The sequence below is a fragment of the Crocuta crocuta genome, unplaced genomic scaffold, assembly GCF_008692635.1.
Source record: "Crocuta crocuta isolate KB4526 unplaced genomic scaffold, BGI_CrCroc_1.0 scaffold190, whole genome shotgun sequence".
NCBI classification, from domain to species: Eukaryota; Metazoa; Chordata; class Mammalia; order Carnivora; family Hyaenidae; genus Crocuta; species Crocuta crocuta.
In genome coordinates this window covers 3,567,623-3,588,823 of record NW_027527955.1, presented here as the reverse complement: position 1 = coordinate 3,588,823, position 21,201 = coordinate 3,567,623, and the positions used below count along the sequence as shown (strand labels likewise).

General features: G+C 32.4%; 1 protein-coding gene across 1 annotated transcript in view; it reads right to left on the bottom strand.

Moving 5' to 3' along the window:
* NBEA (neurobeachin) overlaps nucleotides 1-21,201 on the bottom strand; it is a 685,485-nt gene that overhangs the window by 483,681 nt on the left and 180,603 nt on the right. The window contains exons 19-25 of the mRNA XM_077752635.1: nucleotides 18,743-18,824; nucleotides 17,714-17,837; nucleotides 16,707-16,899; nucleotides 13,866-14,882; nucleotides 11,905-12,122; nucleotides 9,242-9,395; nucleotides 1,007-1,187 (exon numbers count right to left, since the gene is read on the bottom strand). Coding sequence (XP_077608761.1) covers nucleotides 1,007-1,187; nucleotides 9,242-9,395; nucleotides 11,905-12,122; nucleotides 13,866-14,882; nucleotides 16,707-16,899; nucleotides 17,714-17,837; nucleotides 18,743-18,824 — 1,969 coding nt within the window. The remainder of the gene's footprint in view (nucleotides 1-1,006; nucleotides 1,188-9,241; nucleotides 9,396-11,904; nucleotides 12,123-13,865; nucleotides 14,883-16,706; nucleotides 16,900-17,713; nucleotides 17,838-18,742; nucleotides 18,825-21,201) is intronic.

Below are 21,201 nucleotides of genomic sequence, written 5' to 3'. Positions count from 1 at the left end.
ACCTTGGATCAGAAACAATTTATCCCCTGAAACTACACATGTGTAGATTTTTCTTTTCTTTTCTATTCTTTTACTGTTTTCTTTATTTCAGAGAGACAGAGATTACAAGCTGGGGAGAAGGGCAGAGGGAGAGAAAGAGAATCTTTAGCAGGTCCCACGCTCAGTGCAGAGCTGGACCCGGGACTTGATCACACAACCTGGGATCATGACCTGAGCCAAAATCAAAAGTAGGGTGCTCAACTGACAGGGCCACACAGCTGCCCTAATTTTTATACAATTTTTAAAATTATGGTTAGTAAAAGCATACATCAGAAATTTCCTTCCTCTTTAATGCCTTACTTTTTTGTGTCCTACTCATGGTCTAAGGCAAATATAAAAACAATAGCTTTCTGGTTCCTTGTAAAGACTAAGTGGTATAAATAAATTTCCCTTTTAAGAAAGGTAAGATATGTAAGAATAGATGTAAAGAGATAAACTACATTTACTAAGAGTTTTCAGTGATAAATTTTCTTTGCGACACAGGATAAAAATGAACAGTATGAGTATAGTAATGTTTATTAGCATCAACTGCTCATTCTGACAAAGAGTGACATTGGCATATCAGTGTTATCCTTTAGCATTCTGTATATAAATTATGTCACTGTTCTTCTGACATATTTGTAGGTCAGGACAACTACTTTCTGTATTAGTTTCCCAAAACAACTCCTAAATGGATTCACATTAAAATCATTTCAATGAAAAATGTTATAGTCCTATAGATTTTGAAACAATTCATAATATATTTGACTTAACTTCAAATTATAATCCATTACAAATGATCAATTTCATGAAATCTCCAATGTAAAGATACCATAATTTTAATTTAGCAATTTTCAAGAATTACAGGGTGATCTCTCTACTACATAATCATTAACTTGTATCATCAATACTTTATGTATCACAGAACATCAGAAAACTAATCTGTAGGTAATTATTTAACATGCACCGTTATTCTTAACAGACTTACCTAGCCTTAGGCATTGTCTCATTAAGCCTCCAGAAGACATGTTTTTTTCAGCTTCAATCTCACTAAAATTTAGGGAGCTGGCAAATACAAGCACGTCAACCATAGCCATCAATCGGCCGAGGAAAGTTACTGCTGTCTCAGCTGACATGCCTTGTGTCACTTCAATATTTTCCAATTCCGTCTTTAAGAAAGTAGAAGGTTTAAGTCTTGTTAAAATTTGGACATATAATACATATCCGTACATACTATAAACACTAGTTCAGCATATTTAGAATATTTCGTAAGAAAATAAGTTATAAAATATAAACTAATTCCATACATCAAAAGAGCTGGTTATCAAATTTAATTAGTTTACCTATGAATTATCCTTGAATAAAGGAAAAGTTCATTTTTAAAACCAAGGTTAAAGTTAAATGTCATCACTTGTAAAAACTATATTCCAAACTTAGGATCATTCTACAAAGATATTTAGAAATGACTACACATCTATATTTATATTACTTTTGTCTTATTTTATTGACAAAGATGTAAAATTGATACCTTCTTAAAATCTTCACTCCTGTTCATAAAAACATGCTTTAATTTCTCTTTACTATAAATGTATCATAATAGGAAAGATACATGGCATTTCCAGTGGACCTCAAAATGAGACGACTGTCAAATGAGAACATAGGACAATTTCCTACCCATTTCAGAAAAAAACTAAGCCACTAGGTATCTCATACATACACTGAAAATCTAGAGAAAAATAATTAGGAAAGCCATTAATTCCTCTACAGATATTAATTTGTAACCTATAAGACACTAGCATTAAGAAGATTCAGTAGCATCATAGTTAGGTACAACAATACTTACACTGAAATACTATGATAAAATATAATTCCCTGCTTTCAAAGGGAATGTTACAAAGTATTACTTCTGGAGATGTGTAACTTTGTATTTTGTAAGCAACAGCAACATATTGTATTTTATTTTCATTTTGTATTATATAACATTTTAATTATTTTGGTTCATGTAACTTGGCCTCATTTTCTCAGTGCCAAAAGGAGACAGAGAAAAGGGCTTTTTAAATAAAAAATACTACTGCTTAATTCTTCTGAAAATGGGCACACTAGCATACTGATTAACCTTACTTCTTCACCAGATGATAAATTCAACTACAAGGTAAGCATATATTTATAGGTATCTACTCCTATTTAGTGTTCCATTTTGACATTGTTTATGCCCATCATTCTACTTAAACATATTCCTCCTCACATTACAATGGAAATGTCAGCAGGAAACACTGATTAAAAAAAAAAACAAAAAACCTCTTAAAACACTTCTTGTGCACAAGATGGGTAATAAAAATAGGTGACTACTGCAAGCACTACATAACTAAACTTAAGATTCTAAATGGAGTATAAAATGTAACAACCTTTCTTCCTTCCATTTAACAGCAAAATAGTGTTAAAACCATTCTCCCTAAAATGAGCTTGGAAATAGACAAAAATCTGCTTTCAAGTATTGATTTACATTGTGCCAACTCCATATCCAAGGTGTAAAGAAATAATTCATTACTTGGATTTCTTAAATACAGATCCCTTATTTCCTAGCACTTCACGGATATAAAGCATTATTTCACAGCAGGGAATTAAAATCTGTGATCACAATACAACAGTTCATAATAAAAGCAAAAAAATAATAATTTCACATAAAACCCATTTTAAATCTCAGTTAATGTGTTTCATTATGGAATGGAAGATCTGGCCATTGCTTGGATCTATCAAATATTCTAAAAGATTTTTTTAAAATGTGAGAATTCTAAGATGTCTATAGATGGATTCTCAAAGAAATTTATCATTTTGAATTACTGAAATTATAAGAAATCTAACTCAATAATATTAGTGAATGGTCCTATATTCATGTCTTTTGCGGTCTGCTTTCATTTTTAAAAGACTGAACTATATACAGCATTTATAAACAAAATGTTATCATCCATGTAACTTACCAAATTGTATTTTTGACCTAACCAAATAAAATTTTAAAATGAAAAGTATTCTTAACACAAATAGCCAGAAGGGGAGTTCTTATTAAATCTTTATAATTTATGACTTTGATGAAATGTTCTATAAACATTATAACATACATTTAACAATAAAGATCACTCCCATATGATTACTGTTGAGTCTTAACATATATTCCATCCAATTTCCTTTCAATGGAACCAATTAATATTTGATCGTACATATGACTGAAATTTGTTTTCATTATAATAGTTTAGTCTAAAGATTATTGTTGGTACTAAGATAGTAGTTAATCAATGCACAGAAAAAAATCCTTTTAATGAATCTTTTAAATATACCAAAGATATGTCTATTATTAAAGATGGTATGGAAACTCAAAATACAACCAAGTCAAAAATTTCATAAATAAGCAAAAATAAAACTTAAAGCTGAAAACCTGAAAATTACTGAAGTAATACTAACCTTAGAACCCTGGACATGCATTAGACAAAACAGACAACAGATCAAAAAAGTACAAGAAAAGGAAATTATTAAAATTAAATGAAAATACAATGTAAAATTGAAACACAAAATAATATATTTAAAAATTATATTTGATTATTTTATTAAAAGCAAAGTTCTCAAGAGAGATATTTCTTTTATATACTACATATGATTAAGATTAATATCAAATATTTAGACTAATATTTATTTTTCATTAGAGTAACTCTGCCCAAATAATATATATACTTCACATACTAGAAATTAGGCATACTCTATTTTATAAAATAAATATATTTTCCCAGTAGATGCCTAAGGAGGTATTTTAATAAATAAACTAATATGATATCTCTGTAAAACCCCTAACTCAGTAGTGGTTTAGGCAGAAATAATTTAAGGAAATAAACTATTTATACCAACCTTCCAGAATTTTCATTAAGGAATCATGTTATAATTTGTTTTATTTTAAATTTTTGAAGCTCTTCCTATAGATCTAAATCCCAGGAGTTAAAGACTAAAATACTGTAGTGATTATAACTTAAAAACCACTTTCTATTGCAGGAAAGCACTGAGTGATGCACTAATGAGGCCTGCTTGTGAACTAAGCTAATTACACAGATATTACACTAAGCTTCAGAATCTTAACCAAGAATTATATTCAATATATTCAAAAGTTTGGCTAGAATTAAGTTTCGAAATAAAAGTCATCAACTGTTCCTATTCTCTGATTTTTGACAACAACTACATGTGAGCGTAAATTTCAAATATACCATTTTAATGGTACTCTGAATAGGAAAAACGCATAAAAGTCTTCTGAGAATATAAAAGTATGAGATATATGAAAGAAAAATTAGTAATTTTTCCACACATTCTTATAATGGTAATTAAATATAAAGTAATTTCAAGACTTTACCATCATTTTTGACAGAAAACACTGCTCTTTTTTCAGGATTATGAAACTATTAGGAAAGCCAGAAATATCAGTCTATTATTTTCCTTAAGAGAGAAAATGAAACCATACAAGACACTGAATTAAATTCTAAACATTCAGTGTTCTGGATGGTTGGCCAAAATGATCAACTTAAAATCACAAAGTGATTATGCAATTTGTAGTTTATCCATGTTCTTTGCTTCTCTTCATTTTTTTCTACGTCTCCTTATTTTTATTCATGAGCAACTTGAACAATGCATAGAATATAAAAGAAAGGATTCAATTGACTAGACATAGAAACAACAATAAAAATAATGTCCTTTTCCAAAACCAAAGATTGGTCACACTACATACTAAGAGGTTTAAATTTTTTCTGTGACTACTATAGTTAAAATCGCTGATCTAATTTAGAAACTTGAAACTATTTTTGTAATTTATTTTTATGCCACATAGTTAACCTAAGCAAAACTGAAATTCCAAAACGTCCTGCTTCTTCAGTGAATATGAAGTTCAAGGTGTAAGTATACTCTTTTTCCCCCTTATTTCTACTGAAATGTTTACTTACAAGTAAGATTTATCTAAACAGTTCAACTTTTCTTATGTGATGATATAACAGCAATACACAACTGTTATCTTTAGTGTGAAATAGTACATTCCTATAAGATCCCAGGGCAGAAAATAGACCACCACTCTGCTGATCCCACTGGGACAGCAGACAAAAGGATTATACTATGTTAGTCTTTTGCCATCCAGGTGAATCACCTGTCATGAATAAATTTTTCTCAAATATCCTATCTTAGAATCCTGAATATGACAAGATTAGTTTATAAATGAGAAAATTATTCTATCATGATACAATTCTGAATAAATAGTTCCAAAAAAACTAAATGAAGGAAACACTAAGAGTCTTCTCCAACTATTGAGCTTTACACATATTACTTGCCCTAATTTTCACAAACTCCCTGTTAGATAAGTATAATTAACACATTTTCATAAATGAAGAAATCGAGAATGTGTTCATATCTAGTAATTGGTAGAACCCTAGTTAAAATAACAGATTTATTTTTATGTCAAAATCCATATACTTTATATCAAATCCCTAAATTCAAACATACTGTGTCTGAATCTCACTGATAAGGAAAACAAGTCTGTTTCTGATGAAACTTTGAAGTTTCCATAGTTATCTGAGACCCATCTTTATAGTGAGAAATGAGAAAGACATATTCCTGAGTTGAGCTTTGTATCATGATTTTTTTTTTCAATAAAAAACTATAAAGAAAACTTAGCATTAAACTATTTTTGAAAAGGCTATCCCTCATCAACTGAATTGCTTCTGTACCTATGTGAAAAAAAAAAAAAAGCTGTGCATTTGCTTGGGTTTACACTTCTGTGTTTTCTGTTCCACTGAACTAAGTCTCTCTAAGATACTATAGAGTCTTGACTACTGCATTTAATACATAACAGGTCTTTCAAAATTATTTTAACTATTCTACGTAAATTTTTTTAAAATAGTGTTTATATCTACAAGAAAAATTTGGTGAGATTTTGATAGGAACTATGATACATCTAACTATCCATTTGGGGACAAGTGTTAACTTTGTTATGCTAAGTCTCCAACCCATAAACATGGTATAGTCTCCATTTATTTAGACCATCTTTGATTGCTTTTACCAGGCTTTTGTAGTTTTCAGAGTAAAGGTACCATATATTTATTGTTATATTTACAACTAAGAATTTCATATTTGAGTGATTACATATGGTTTTTGTATTTTTAATTTCTGTGTCCACATGTTCATTGTTAGTAGAAATAATTCAACTAGTGTTTTTGTTGGCCTTGGTAAAATAAAAAAATACTTAGCATTCTACTTACCCTCTCAAAATTAAATACAATTTCAGCATTAGACATGTCAAATACTAGAAAAAATTAGTATGGCTGAGTGTGAAAATTACATATTCTTCTAATAGAATATAAGGGCCACAACATTCAACGAAATTGTTCTAAATTTTAAACTTTAATAAATACTGAGGAAGTCAAATTTAGGTTCGTGTTTAATAGAAAAGGAGGGGTTTATCTTAAGCTCTAACTATTGAATTTTCAATGTTCAGTAATAAAGTTTTCATACCGAGACACTATACTATGTTATAACATTTGTATTTTATGTGAGGATTATGCTCTAAGTCAGCAGTCAATAAACTATGACACAAAGTAAATCTGCATTTTTTATAAAGTTTTCTTGAGACAAACCCACACTTATTCCTTTATATAACGGTCTGTGGCTGCTTTTGCACAGCAGGGTTGATAAGTTGAGACAGATACCATATAGCCCACAAAACTGAAAATATGAATCACCGGATCCATACGGAAAAAGTTTGCCAGCCACAACCATTCATCATTGTTCACATTTATTCATTAAATGCATATATGTTTAATGAATAAAAATTTTTTAAAATCACACAAACCTAAACAAAATCATGAGATCCCTTACATTTCAGTTTCAAATGTTTCTCTCTATATGTATCTAGGATTGAAATTACAATTATAACAGTATCTACATGACAATGTTCCCCTTTGCTAAACTGTGTACCTGCCCATGTTTCATTTTTCACTTATTCCTTCCAAAATTCTCTTTTCGATTTTTACATTTCAATCTAAGCCAAAAATCTATCCATTCAGTTCTAATTTTATTTTTTATTCAGTCTCCTCTTTCCAAACTCACCCCCTCTACTACAGTACAATTTTTACCAGGAATATTATTACACAATCAAGGAAGAGAAAACAATAATCAGAAGTCAGCACCAATCACAGTTCTACTAGCAAAAAGTGGGAGAAAAGGATAGGACTCCACCTTTTAAGGAAGCAATTTCTTCAAAGAACATAAAATCAGCCATGGTATATAACCAGGCATAAGTACAATCAGTTAATGGACCAAAATGACAGAAAGATAGAGAAATAGAAAATAAAGAAAAATGTCTACAATTGAATGATGTTCTGAATCTGTTAAGAACAATCTGGGCAAATAAGTAGTTTCAAAGTGCAAAATATAGTGATCCAAGCTACCAAGGTAATAATTTTGAAAGCCAAACCTCAAAATGTCAATATCTTTATTACATATTTATTAAAAAACGGACAAACTTCAAACCTATAAAATTTTAATACCTTTACTAATTTTATATAGAAATCATTTTCCATTCTGTACAAAATTTTAAAATATTAAAAAATGAATTTCAATACAACTTTTAAAATTTCTTGACAACAGATGACTCTTTAGAAAACATTAAACAATTTTATATGGTAAAAAAATGCCATAAGAAAATATTGATTTATTCAGTTCTGAATGTGTAGAAGGGGAAAAAATTCTCCCTGCCTCAATATTAGAATGCATTTTAAAAATCATATGCAACTCTCAATTTACCAGAATTTTTGTATAGATCACCAGAGGAAATCAGAGATTAAAGAGAAGGGATGGTACATTAATCTCACAGGACATCCAGATCCCTCACATCATTTTTCTTTTCCCCCTTCCTGGCTCCATTTCCTTGCTTACTTGCTAATTCGATTAAGGCTCTAATAATAATGACCTGTTCTGCCATCTTAAAATAGCCTGTTTGCCTTTGTAGACTTCTTGAATAAATTCATGGATGAAATCAAAGTGTATGTGCCTGTGAGTGGGGGAGAGATTTTGAGGATACAACCTTTTGCTGCTAATATTTAAGTTTCAATAATACTGCTTTGGGGCGTGATGGCATTGGCAATGCCGTAGTGAGAAAGGAATCATGTAGGAAAGCTGGTTAATAATGAAATAAAGCCAGAGATTAATTTGGAAACACTGCTGCACCAAGTAAAAGACATCTTAACAAAAAAAGCAGGTTTCTCTGTGGAAAGAGTATACTATTTCAGCTATGGATTAGTTTCCAATATGGTGGCAGGAACACAGGCAATATGAGAAGCAGAGTTCTACATTCTTTCCTATCTGAGCAAGTAGCTACGGAGTGTAGTTTTTTTAACAGAAATCAGAGATTTTTTAAAATTACAATTAAAATCTAAAGTTAACATTGACCTGTTTTATTTTAAATATATATAATTAAGTGCCTTTCAAACTTACTAATACATTTCAATGTTTTATATAGAATGAAAGACAGCTATCTATATATTTTAAATAAATGCTGAACTAGCAGATAAAGTCAGATGCATATGCTATTATTTTCCTATGTCTATAAAAATTTTTTGAGGTTTTTAAAGATTATGAAATTGTTCAGACAGCATAAAAATAGTATGTTATTTATATTTTTTCTATCTGAAGGGCCTAAGTTTTAAATAAGAATTCATTAATTTGGTTCCCTTGTGGAAGAAAATTGCTGGCTTCAAGATTAACTCTCAGAGAATCGGAATATAAAATTCCCATATGTAGTTTAAAATAATATTAAGTTTAGAAATAATATTCCAAGTAATTTACATAAGATTTTGCATATCTAATGATAATTTTTTCTAAATTTATATTTATGACTCTACTCACTTACACAATAACCATGTATTTGTATTTAGAACTTCAAGAGTTACAGAATAAAAATGTTAAGTTTACTATAATATATATTTGAAAAGATAGGCCATATATAGAAAATAAAGTTAAGTCATTTCTAGTTATGGCTCTTCTTCAAAAGTATTTGTCAAAATTACCAGAGAAATATTTTCATAAACATACATAACTGAAATCCAACACAAATAAAGAAAAGGGAAAAAATCTTAGGTGGACAATCTTGTTAGAATCTGCTTTCCAGGTAATTATAAAACACACCACTAGATGGAAGCAAAGTACTTACAGTCGGTGATGTAGCAGCAGAGAGCAAAGGTAAAATTCCTCCACAAGCAATGATGATGTTGTCTACCATTTGGGAAATGAGGTGAATTGTGTTATGTACAAAAATAATATTTTCATTGCTATTGACAAAATCCATTACAGACTTTGTGGAATGGCTAAAATAGCACAAAAACAAAACACAAGTGAACATTTTCTTAGTTTAATGTTATTTGTAACATTTAAAAAGTAAAAAATATTGAAGAACTAGGGAAACTTAAAACGGAATTATTAGAAAAGAAAACAATTTACAACTGATATATCATATTACCAAAAACAACATTAAGCTCTGCAGAGTTTCTTTGTATTCTAGTATATTAATTCATTCCTGGGTTTCTCCTTTAAAAATATAGTGCTTTAACTAGACTCAAAGGCAAATTATTAAGTCAATGAATTTAGCTTAAAAAGTTTATATTCACAAAAGCTTGTTATTTTGTGTTGTAATAAGTTTTCCTTATTTACCATCCTCAGGTAATCTAGAACAACTGGATATTTAATTCCACATTTACCTTTCAGGTATTTTCTGTGTGTTTTATCACCAGATTGCAGCCCCACCTGTGACCCGCAATACTGCAAATGTGTACGGCTAGTCCCAGAAGTGACATGATGGGGAAATAGAAATGAATCAGTAAAAATTCAAGGACTTACTGAATTTAAAAAGGTAAAAGACCTTAAAGGTCAGCAGTGCAGCCTTCCCATGTAAAACATGCAATATAGATACCCCCAAAATATACTGCCTTAGTTTGATGTCTGTCAAGAATATGAACTGTTTTCTAATGGGGAAAAAAAGAGATTACTCCATGATCAATTTTAAGTCAATGATTCTCATTCTTCAGAATTGTAAACTTATCATCTACGATATCTTAGATGTCTTTTAAAAAATTAAGTAAGATTCTGTTTGGGGAAATTTTATGAGAGCTCATGAAAACAGAGACACATGGTATCTTTGTGTATGTTATGTATCCATCCTATGTTAAGGGAAGCAAAGTTGAGTATCACTCATTTGAGGACTACTAATATTATAATTAGTAAGTTACACTATATATCTCCATTGATGTCCTGCTAACAGGAATGTATTTCACTGTGTTCCAATTTATTTACCATTCCCAGGTAATTTAGCATATAACAACACTAATAATGGAAAGACCATTGTTTCTATCACATGAGTAGACTAAGGACAAACTCATCAAATAAAATTAGAAGTAAAAGCTTTCTATAACGGACATCGACTGTTCTCCATAACAGTTATTCCTTCTTCCCTGCTAACACAATCTAGATTTTGTTCTATTGTTGAGCTAGATCAAGTATAGGAAAGGTTGGCTTTACCCAGCTACTAGGTTATTAACCAGTACGGCTCTATATAGGCCAGCCGTTATAATTCCATTCCCTTTTGCTGGCAATTGACTTCTGGCATGTGAGAGGTAAGGGAAAGATTTCTTGAGGGCTTCTTTTAGAAAAGAATAAAGGGGGAGGGTAAGGAGTGAGAAAGGGAAAAAATAAGTAGATGAAGAGGAGATGGAGGAGGAAGGGGTAGAGGAGAAGGAAAAGAAAACGGGGAAAAGAAAACAGAGGAAAGAGAGGAAGAAGAGGGAAGAGGGAAAAAAGGAAGAGAGGAAGCAGGGGAATGAAGGACAAAGAAGGAGAGCCCTTGCCTTCTAGTCTGGGCAGGTTTCCAATGTTGAAGTGGTGCTAGGAGCTGAGTCAGCCACCTTGAATCTTAGAAGGAAAAATGAGAGCAGAGTAGTCTCCTTGAGTCAGAGAACATCATGTCGCTGACTGTTTAAGTCGATGGCAGCGGGGTACTCTGTTACCGCCACCAACTTCCTAATTTATGTGCATGTGCTCTTTAACTGCTTAATTTGTCAAATATCTGCTATTAGAAAATTAAGTGAAAGTGAAGAAGGGTAATGATTTAATTTATGTAGACTGTCTTCTTTAAGTGGTTATATATGAACTGATACAACCTCAAGGGCAAGGGCTCTAAAAATAGATGTCATAAGGTGATTTTAAATTTTAACACTATGTAGTTTTATTACCCAGAATACATTTAGTATACACTATTAATTTTAGCAGAAAAAGAATAAAAATGTGGAAATAGCTCTGAACCAAAATTGAACCTTTTTGTTGTTGTTAAATTCCTTCTATACATAGACAGGCAACTGCAGATGGCAAAATTTTTACTTTTTAATTGTCCTAAATTCTTGGATACCTTTTGATTTGAGCCCCTGTCCTTATAACATTACCTTTATGAAAATACTATGTTTCTATGTAAAATTTTAATGCTGGATTATTCTTTTTTTAAGTTTATTAGTTTTGAGAAAGAAAGCGAGCACAAGAGGGAAGGGGCAGAGAGAATCCCAAGCAAGCCCGACACGGTCAGTGAGGAACCTGATGTCGCGGGGCTGCGTGCCATGAACCATGAGATCATGACCTGAGCGGAAATCACGAGTCGGACACTTAGCCAGCTGAGCCACCCAGGCGCCCCACAATGTTGGATTATTTTTTAATAAGTTCAGTTTGTGAGATTTTCAATGATATAATTCACTATGGATCAAGTGATGTCAGTAATCTAAAACATTCATTTTCTTAAGTGAAAGTTGTCTTATTTAAGAAAAGAAATATTTCTACCTCCTCCAAACATGTACATCTGTTTCTAATGCAAACAGTAAATCGGTGAGAAGTCGCTGGTGCATTGGAGACCACTTAAACTCAGGAATACGGAACATTGTAGTGCGTGGACCTGGGCTGAACTGTCGTCGCTGCTCCTCAGTCATCGGCATGCCTCGAAACCCTAAGTCAACTCGGAGGTCTCTGTCTTGTTGTGTAATAGACCGGCCCTGAACAGCCTAGGGAAAGAAAAGGTGAACTTCTGTAGACTGCCAAAGAAACATATGATTTCAAGAAAGAAAAAACAGTAAGTATAGTTAGGTGAGTGAGGAAAGCTTTTGCATGTAACTTGGATACGTTAATCTATTTTACACATATTCACTGGTGAATTCCATGGACAGAAACCATTTTGAGCTTTAGAGGCTACTATTACTTTTATTTTCCTATTTCAAGAACTAGGCAAGGAAATCAAATACCTCAAGTCTAACACCAGGGTTCACAATGAAAACCAAGTCCTCTTTCCCCTTATTTATGGAGTTTTCATATTAGATACATTTCTCCCTTAGGAAAGTGAGCATACAATTCACACTGAAGTATACTGGATATACGTCATCAACTAACTATACTTAGAAACACAAGATTAAAAAATATTGTTTGAACAGATTAAAGTGAACTCAAAAGTCTTTTTTACTCACAATACTTCAAATTAGAAAAATAGTACACGTATTTGACCAGTTAGAAAACCCGAAAATACCTACAAACTCTGAAAATCAGGCAAGCCTAGTGATTATTATGTTCAATAAACAATGCACCATGCTTTCCTTTCATTTAAATCTTCACCTAATTCAATATGCCCACTCCCTTCCCATTACCATTGTAGTACAACCCCACAAAAACAGAAACTGGCAGTTAATAGAGAAAAAAATCAATATATCTTTCCCACATGCAGAATATATGTTTTGTTAGTTTTGTTTTGTTTTTTCCACACAGAATATATTATTAAGGACTGTTATTAGAGTACAAAGACACCAGAAAGGTATGGTTTACTCTATAAAATTCAATCCTAATGGAAACATGTTAACTTTATCTTTGATGACATTAAATGGTGAATGGAAAACCCAGAGAACAAACAAAAAAACAAATAATTAAGGGTAAAAGTATTCTTCAATTCTTAATCATAAGGTAATTTAGCCTAGAAAATAAGGAAGTAGTCATAAATCTCAAAGCTCCACAATTAAAATTCCTATCAGAAAACATCATCTATTTTTAGCTCTGGTGAGGCGAGAACTACCGCGCTAACATTTCCTCACCACTAGGCCTAAGAGTCTTTAATTTTCTCATAACCACGACTCCTAACTATGTCGTTGTAAAGAAAATTTTCACTGCTGATGATCCCAAATTTTCTCAGCCATACTACATACATCACAGGGTGGTTGTGAGGATTAAATCTGAAAACATATAGCACAATGCCTGGAACACAGTAGGCACGTGAGAAATAACAGTCCCCTTTCCCTTTCCCTTCATTTCATTTATCAGTTCAATCTGGGCTCCAAGTCCTCTTTTCTATAATCCACAGAATAGGGTTGGGCCTGAAGCTTAAAAGGTTAAAATTAATCAAGTATTCAGAATGAAGATCTGGAGTACAAAATGTGTAAGTTTAGTCACAGAGTCACAAAATATTAGAATGGGTAGAGCCCTTAAACACATATTTTAATCTGGTACAAACACTTGTACTGTATAAGGAAATTCAGGCCCAGAGCGGTTCAACAAAGGTACACAGACAGAATGTGGTGGAGTTGGAAATATAATTCAGATACTTTAAATGTCTTTTGTATATACTACCACAGCACATGATTCCATAAGTTAAATAAGACCATAATTCAGTATAAATATGATGTAACTGTTGGGAAATGACCCTGCTGTATTACTAACAACTCAGTATCTGTCCAGTGCATTTTTAGAACCCATGTAGGATAACTCACTTGTGTTGTAGCAGTGGTCTGGATTTTTCGAATTTCCTTTCCTGATTCTTTGCCATCATCAGATCTCTCAGTATCTGAAATTATACTTCCTGCATCAATATTTGGTACAATTTTGCTACCAGATGACTCAGTTTCCAAAGTTGTAGCAGTCATTTCAGCATACTCTAACCCTTTAGAGGACGACGCTAAGTCTCTTTCAGAAATACTGCTCATTCCATCGGATGTTGTATGGATTTTGAACTCTTTTTCTTCTATTATACTTGATGTACAACTTAAGTCTACACTCCCAGTCATGTGAGCAAGCAATCCAAGATCATCACTAACACCAAGATGTACTTGTGTGTCCTGGATATTTGGGATAATGTGATTGCTAGAAAGTTCAGGAAGAAGTTTCTCCTCCTGTTTAGGTATTTTATCAAAGAGAAATGATGTACTGCTATTCGGAAGTTCATCTTTCTCATCTGCTAATGTTATCAGTGGACCATTATCCTTTTCTTCATTTTTTTTAATGATACCAACACTTCCATGTACATTGTTCTGGAGTTTCTCAACAGCAGCGCTATATACATTATCCAATAAAGATTCAACTTCCACAAGGGCACCGTTCTCTCCACCCACTAAAGTCTCCGGTGATAAATCCATATCATCAAGCTTTACTTCTGTTGCTTCTACTTTCTCTGCTTTTATATCAACCAAAAGATCATGCACTTCCACATGTACACCACTTCCCGGTCTATCTGAATTTCCAAGAATATCATCGGACACTTTTGTTGACATGAGCAGGTCTCTAGTATCTGTGCTGACAGGGTAATCTGTCTCACTTTCGGGGCTCTGGCTTTGGGAAAGATCTTCTATCTCTCGAATTTCCATTCCCCCTTTTGCTCCCGTTGTCTGGGATGAAAGACCGGAGATGGTGCTCACATTCCCTTTTTTTCCCTTTTTAATGTTTTCCTCCTCTTGTCTCTGATATTCTTCATACATTTTGGCTAGGTATTCTTTATGTGCTTCATAGGTCACCTTAGGAATAAGCAAAGAAAATATTAAGGCATTTTAATATAATATATATATAAATATATATAAATATATATATTTAATATATATATGTATATATACACCAAGGAGGAAAAAAAATACTAATAAAGTTATGTTAGTAGCAAAAATCGTATCAAAATCTTTAAGATTTCAAATGTAGCACGTATGAATCTTAAGTGTCATTAAGTAACTGGAAATAATCATCAGTTATATGTGATTTATTTTATATATGTGTATGTATGTGTACTATATATATTCATATCATGTCCAAAAACACAGTCAAGTAAACTAGCAACATTAGAGTTTTAAGCAATCTTTTCTTTTAGGGTGAAAATTTCAGTGTTACCCTAACCTAATATGCCAGTTGAATGCCTACATTTGAGTTCAGCTAAAACAGAAAATTGGCTAATAACATATAATATCCAAAGTATTACCATATCAGTTTCACCATCTATTATTCATGTGTGCCTACTTCTAACAACTGAGATTTTATTAAAATCACACATATCTATAAATATACACATTTTTAAACTGTTAAAACATCACAATTTTATCCTTATATAGACTAACTGGTTATTTTATATAAGCTTGTTTAAGAATAATTATGAAATATATTTTTTCATAAAACATACAATGTTTTTCTTATCAAATACTATTTTAAAATTTGTTAATGTAATGATAAAGTGTGCCAATACATTATAAAATGTAAGTTTTAACAGAAATAAAAGCTCTTCTAAAATTGAAAATAATAAAGTTCAAAATCTTTCCTTATAGGCACATATGATAATGACTTAAATGATAACAGGATTTTAAATTGAGAAGAATCTTCCTTTGGAGATTATCTTGACACAAAAACTCCTTTATTTTACAGAAGAGGAAATCAAGTGACCAAAGTGGAAGCTGTCAAAGTATGGCCCATGGATCAAATGTGCTTATTACCTGTTTTAGCAAGTAAAGTTTTATAAGAACAGAGCCATGTTCATTTCTTACATGTTGCTTATGGTATTTTCACACCACACAGCAGAGTTAAATAGCTGCTTCAGAGTCTATACAGCCCCCAAGACCCAAAATATTTACGATCTGCACATCTTAAAAACCATTAAAAAGAACATTCTTCTAACCCTTGAACAGAAGGACTAAATGAATTTCCTAAAGCCACAAAACTGAATTGTGGCACAGACTGGACAAAGCCAAACTTTTGACACCCATGGTTTTTCTAGGACACCACATAATGAGAAATCTTAACTCTGATTTTCCAGAATCTAATGTGTACAGAAATGTTCATCTTAACCCACTACTTTCTCTCACCAAAGATCAGATGACATTTAAAATATAGATATACAGATTCTTAGAATTAAAAAGAAAAGATAATGCAATTAAAATAGCACTGAACTTAAATACTTATTCATAATTCACTTGGAAATAAGAGCAATTTCTCATTGCTTTTAAAAAAGTACATTTCAAAGTGTATTTCATGAATTATTCTTTTAAGAACCAGTAGGTATGCTTGAGGTAAAGGAACTACTGGCTCAGACTCAAGCTATCAAACATATGTGGGGGTCATGTTCGGGGTCTAAAATTGCTAGTTCCTAAACATGGATTTCAAATAAATGATCTACAAAATATTTCAAGCTCTAACAGTGCTACAGAATAGAAAGAAAAGAAAACCAAACACAGAAAAGAAAGCGGAGATAAAGGAATTGGCCGTAATGTAAAATGCCCACAAGATGGCACCAGAAGCGTGTCTATAACCACTGAATCCACAGCTGAAAGAAACCTGATAATATAAAATGCTGCATTTCTTGTTACCTTGGAATGGGCTATTGAGAGGGTATCCACCCAGACTCTCCATCCTCCCCATTCATATTTTATTGCATGATACAACAGAATCCGGAAGATATTGTAGACCATCTCAGTAATCTTCTGTTCCTCAGAATTTTTAGGATTGATATAGCCGAGAGAAAACATCCAATCTTGCCACACTGAACACTGCAATAAGCATCTAGTGGGGAAAAAACTCATTAAAAATACCTAAATTATATGGGAATTTACTATTTTAAAATTTAGATAAAGGGTGAAAATATGATCTGACCTAGGTAAAGCAAGATGCGCAGTCATTCTGCACATTCTATATTATATACCTGGAATGACTGTCTCTCATTTTTCTACCTGGAAAAATCCAAATTATCATTTCAAATTGGCTTCCTACCTCTCCTAGTCAGATTTAGCTATTGTTTCCTTCATCACCTGTAGCACTCACAATGCACTTAACACATTATATATTAAGCACTGTTTTAATGTGATCTTCTCCACTCAACTGTACCAAGACTGTACACTAAGACCACCTGTGTGCAGCACAGTGCTTGATCCATACCAGACATTCAGTAAGTATCTGTTAAGGACTCAGGAAGCAACCCTTGCCTTAGACTGTACCCCGTGTCTTAACCAATTTAAAAATGCATCACAGTAATCCATTATTGGACAAAAATTGAGAAAAGCAGAGATGAATATGAGCAAATCCAACACAATTACAATGCACAGGTATCACCGAAAGGAATGGTTATTTGAAGTAAGCTTGTGTGAGTATGTGTACTCATATCCATAATTAAAATATAATGCCCGCATGACCAAATAAAAATATAAAAGTAAATATAGGTATCGTGAATGTACATGACATCAAAGAAACATAAAATGCCTTTTCTTACAAGTATTTAGCAATATAGGAAAGTTTTGAAAAACTTTTTGAAAGAGATTGAAAATAAAGAAGAGTAAATAATTATGGAATAAAGGTTTGTTATAGTATTGAAACTGCTTACCTTCTATTTTCACGGCTGTTACTGAAAAGTTTTATCATGTCAGATAAAAATAAACGACGAACTTCCATCAGTTCTGCACTTGGTGTAGAGTTTTTTAACAAAGTGGCCACCACCTTAAGGATCACTGTAAATGCACACACAAAAAAGTCAAGATTAATAACTGCGTATATTCCACTCAAAAAGTTTTACTCATTTTCAACTTAGCCCTATGGTATGTGAGTTAGAAGTAACATGAGCTGTGGTAATTGTCATAATAATTAAGGTGGTGAGGAAAAGTTTTGATTTAGTTTCACATGTCACCATGTCACTACTGCATTAAGATAAAAAACTGCCATCTGGATTACTATAAGGAAAAAGAAAAAAAGAAAAAAGAAATAACAAGTGTTGGTGAGGATGTGGAGTGTGGAGAAAAGGGAACGCTCCTGCACTGTTGGCAAAACTGTAACTTGGTGCAGCCACCATGGAAAACAGTGTGAAGGGTCTTCAACAATTAAAAACAGAACAGAACATCATGATCCAGTAATTCCACTACTGGGTACTGACCCAAAGCAAACCAAAAACTAAATATAAAAGATACATGTACCTCTATGTTCAATGCAACATTATTTATAGTTGCTGAATATGGAAGCAACCTAAGTGTCCATCGGCAGATAAACAGCTAAAGAAGGTATTTATACACAATAGAATATTAGTCATAAAGTGAGATCTTGCCTTTTGCAACAATATGAATGGTCCTAGAGGGTACTATGCTAAGAGAAATTAGTCAGAAGGAGAGAGTCAAATACCACATGATTTGACTTACATGTGGAATCTAAAAAACAGAAAAAAAAACATAAATACACTCATAACTAGAGAACTGGTGGTTGTCAAATGAGAGGGAGGTAGGGAGATGGGAAAATGAAATAGGTGAAAGTAATTAAGAATTACACACTCCCAGTTGTACAATAGGTAAGTCACAGGGATGAAAAGTATAGCATAGGTTACATATATAGGTTATATATAAATGTGTGTGTGTTGCCATTTGCTTACTTGGATTCTGAATTTTCACTGTAGAATCTGGCTCTGGATGTGGTTTGTGTACAACTTGAGTACATACTTGCTCAGTCAAGATCTGAAAGATGAAGAATTTGAATTTCGTTTAGGAAATAATTTAAATCATAATTTAAAAATATAGATATACAAAGAATCTGCAGAAATGTCAATTCTGTCAAAATCAAATGAAACCTTCTTACAAGGGTCCTCTAGTAATTCCAAAACTTCTATACTCTTTAACTCTTCAGGTTTCAAATTTTGTTGGAAATGGATAAAGGCAAAAAAGAACCAATATCTACAGAAGGAAAAAGTAAGACAATTAAAGAAAAAATAATGTCTGAGCCTGGGTCCCAACTTCAAAATGAAGTGTGATAAAGCAAAAGTCTTTATTAAAAATGTGGCTCTTTGTCATTTACTAATGAATGTTTCTTTAACCTTTTTTTTCAAGTAACAAAAATGACAAGAAATTAACCAAATCAAGAAAAAACAGAATTCTAAAACATTTTCTAATTTTTTCCACTAAAATTTAGCAGTCTCTATGAGTGCTGGATTCTTACACATCTTTTTCATTGTATATTCCTAGCAATCAGCACAGTGCCTGACACAATGCCAGTATTCAAACATTCGTTAAATTTAAGAATAGATAACTGAATTATATATAAACAATGGATATAGGACTGTTCAGTGTGTTTTAGGTTTTAGCCCATGTATACCTATTCTTGCATATGTCAAAAATCCAATGAGACTATAGTTAATAAGAATATAATTTTATATTAGTTCCTGTTTAAATTAATATGCTAAGTTCTGAATAACTTTCAGTTCAGGTACAATATCTATGGAGAAACCATAAAAGTTCGTTGAGAGCCTAGCTGTACTTAGCCATATTATAAAAGTGGGGGGTGGGGAAAGGAAATTAATCATGAGCCAGAAATGATCCCTTTTGATTAGAAAAAGACCATGATATCGAGCAGAGGCACTCTTCTGACCTTCTGCTCAGAAATGAGAAGAACAAAAAGAAGATAAAGATAGGAAATTGACTTATGTATATTAGGAATGTTTACCAAAAAGGTATTGCCTTGAAACCAAAACTATCCTATTACTAAAACATTAAATAGGGGGCTTAAAAAACTCTCTCCTCCCTCCTTCTTATACTTGTGTTTCAACTAAACACTCGTGTTGAAACTGAACAGTGCACAACAGACATACTAGTCAGATGGAGCAGAGACATGGGACAAAAACTTCTTTGCAAACCCTAGGAATCTGAAAATACCAAAGAACATTCAGTGGTTTTGTATGCGTACAAGAAGTTCTCACACCAGACTGCCCAAAAAACCCTAGTGTGGCCCTACAGCCCTGTGGACAACATCCCTAAAATCCTGGTTACAGATTCAAAATAACTGTAGACAAGCTTGGGAAAGACCAGGCAATACTCTTCTATGATGAAGATTAGTTAACACTTTCTCACCCCAAAACAAGAAACCTCATTGCACAGAAAATAAAATTTATCTAAAAAAATCTATGATTTTATACTGTCCTTTCTGGGTCTGTATTTAATCTTCTAATGATGAGGATAATAAGGTCTTGCCTATCTAATAAAGTTGCTAGGAAGATCAAAGAAGGCTCTGTAAGTAAAGGTGATTTGAAAACTATAACATATTCAAATATGAGTTTTTTTTAATTACAAAAACATATTTAGAAACTCAACCCAGCGTGTACTTATTAAGAACCATTATATGCCCACACTCTGCTACATGGTTGGAATGAGAAACATAGATACTAGGTGGAACTATATTTTAAGAATCAATTACTTAATTAATACACAATACAGGCATAAATATATGCTCCTGTTAAATAATAAAACATGGTAGACTGGCATTAAGAACCTAGGTGAGTTTTTATTTTTTTATATTTTTATTTTTAAAGTTTTATTAATGCTTACTTTTGAGAGAGAGAGAGAGAGAGGGGGAAAGAGAGAGAGCCTGCAAACATGAGAAGGGGAGGGGCAGAGAGGGAGAGGGAGATGCAGAATCCAAAGCAGGCCTCAGGTTCATATCCAAGAACCGCAATATGACCTGAGCTGAAGTAGGAAGAAGCTTAACCAACTGAGCCATCTAAGCGCCCTGATAACCTATGTGAGTTTTTAAAAGAAGAAGGGAAATAATGAGATATAAACAAGAAGAGATGAATATAGATATAAACATTTTAATGAAAGGATATGATTCAAGATGGGTCATGAGGGTTTGACCAGTATTGATTAGAGGTATGCATAGGATGTTAACCCCAACCCCTACAAAAACAAAATTGTAGGAAGGGTTCACAGCCAGATATGGGCATGAAATCCAATGTGTATTCAACTCTTATAGCACATCTCAATTCATAGCCACATTTTATGAATTTCATAGCCACCTATGACTAGTGGCTATCATTTTGGACAGGGCTGAGGAACAATAATGAAT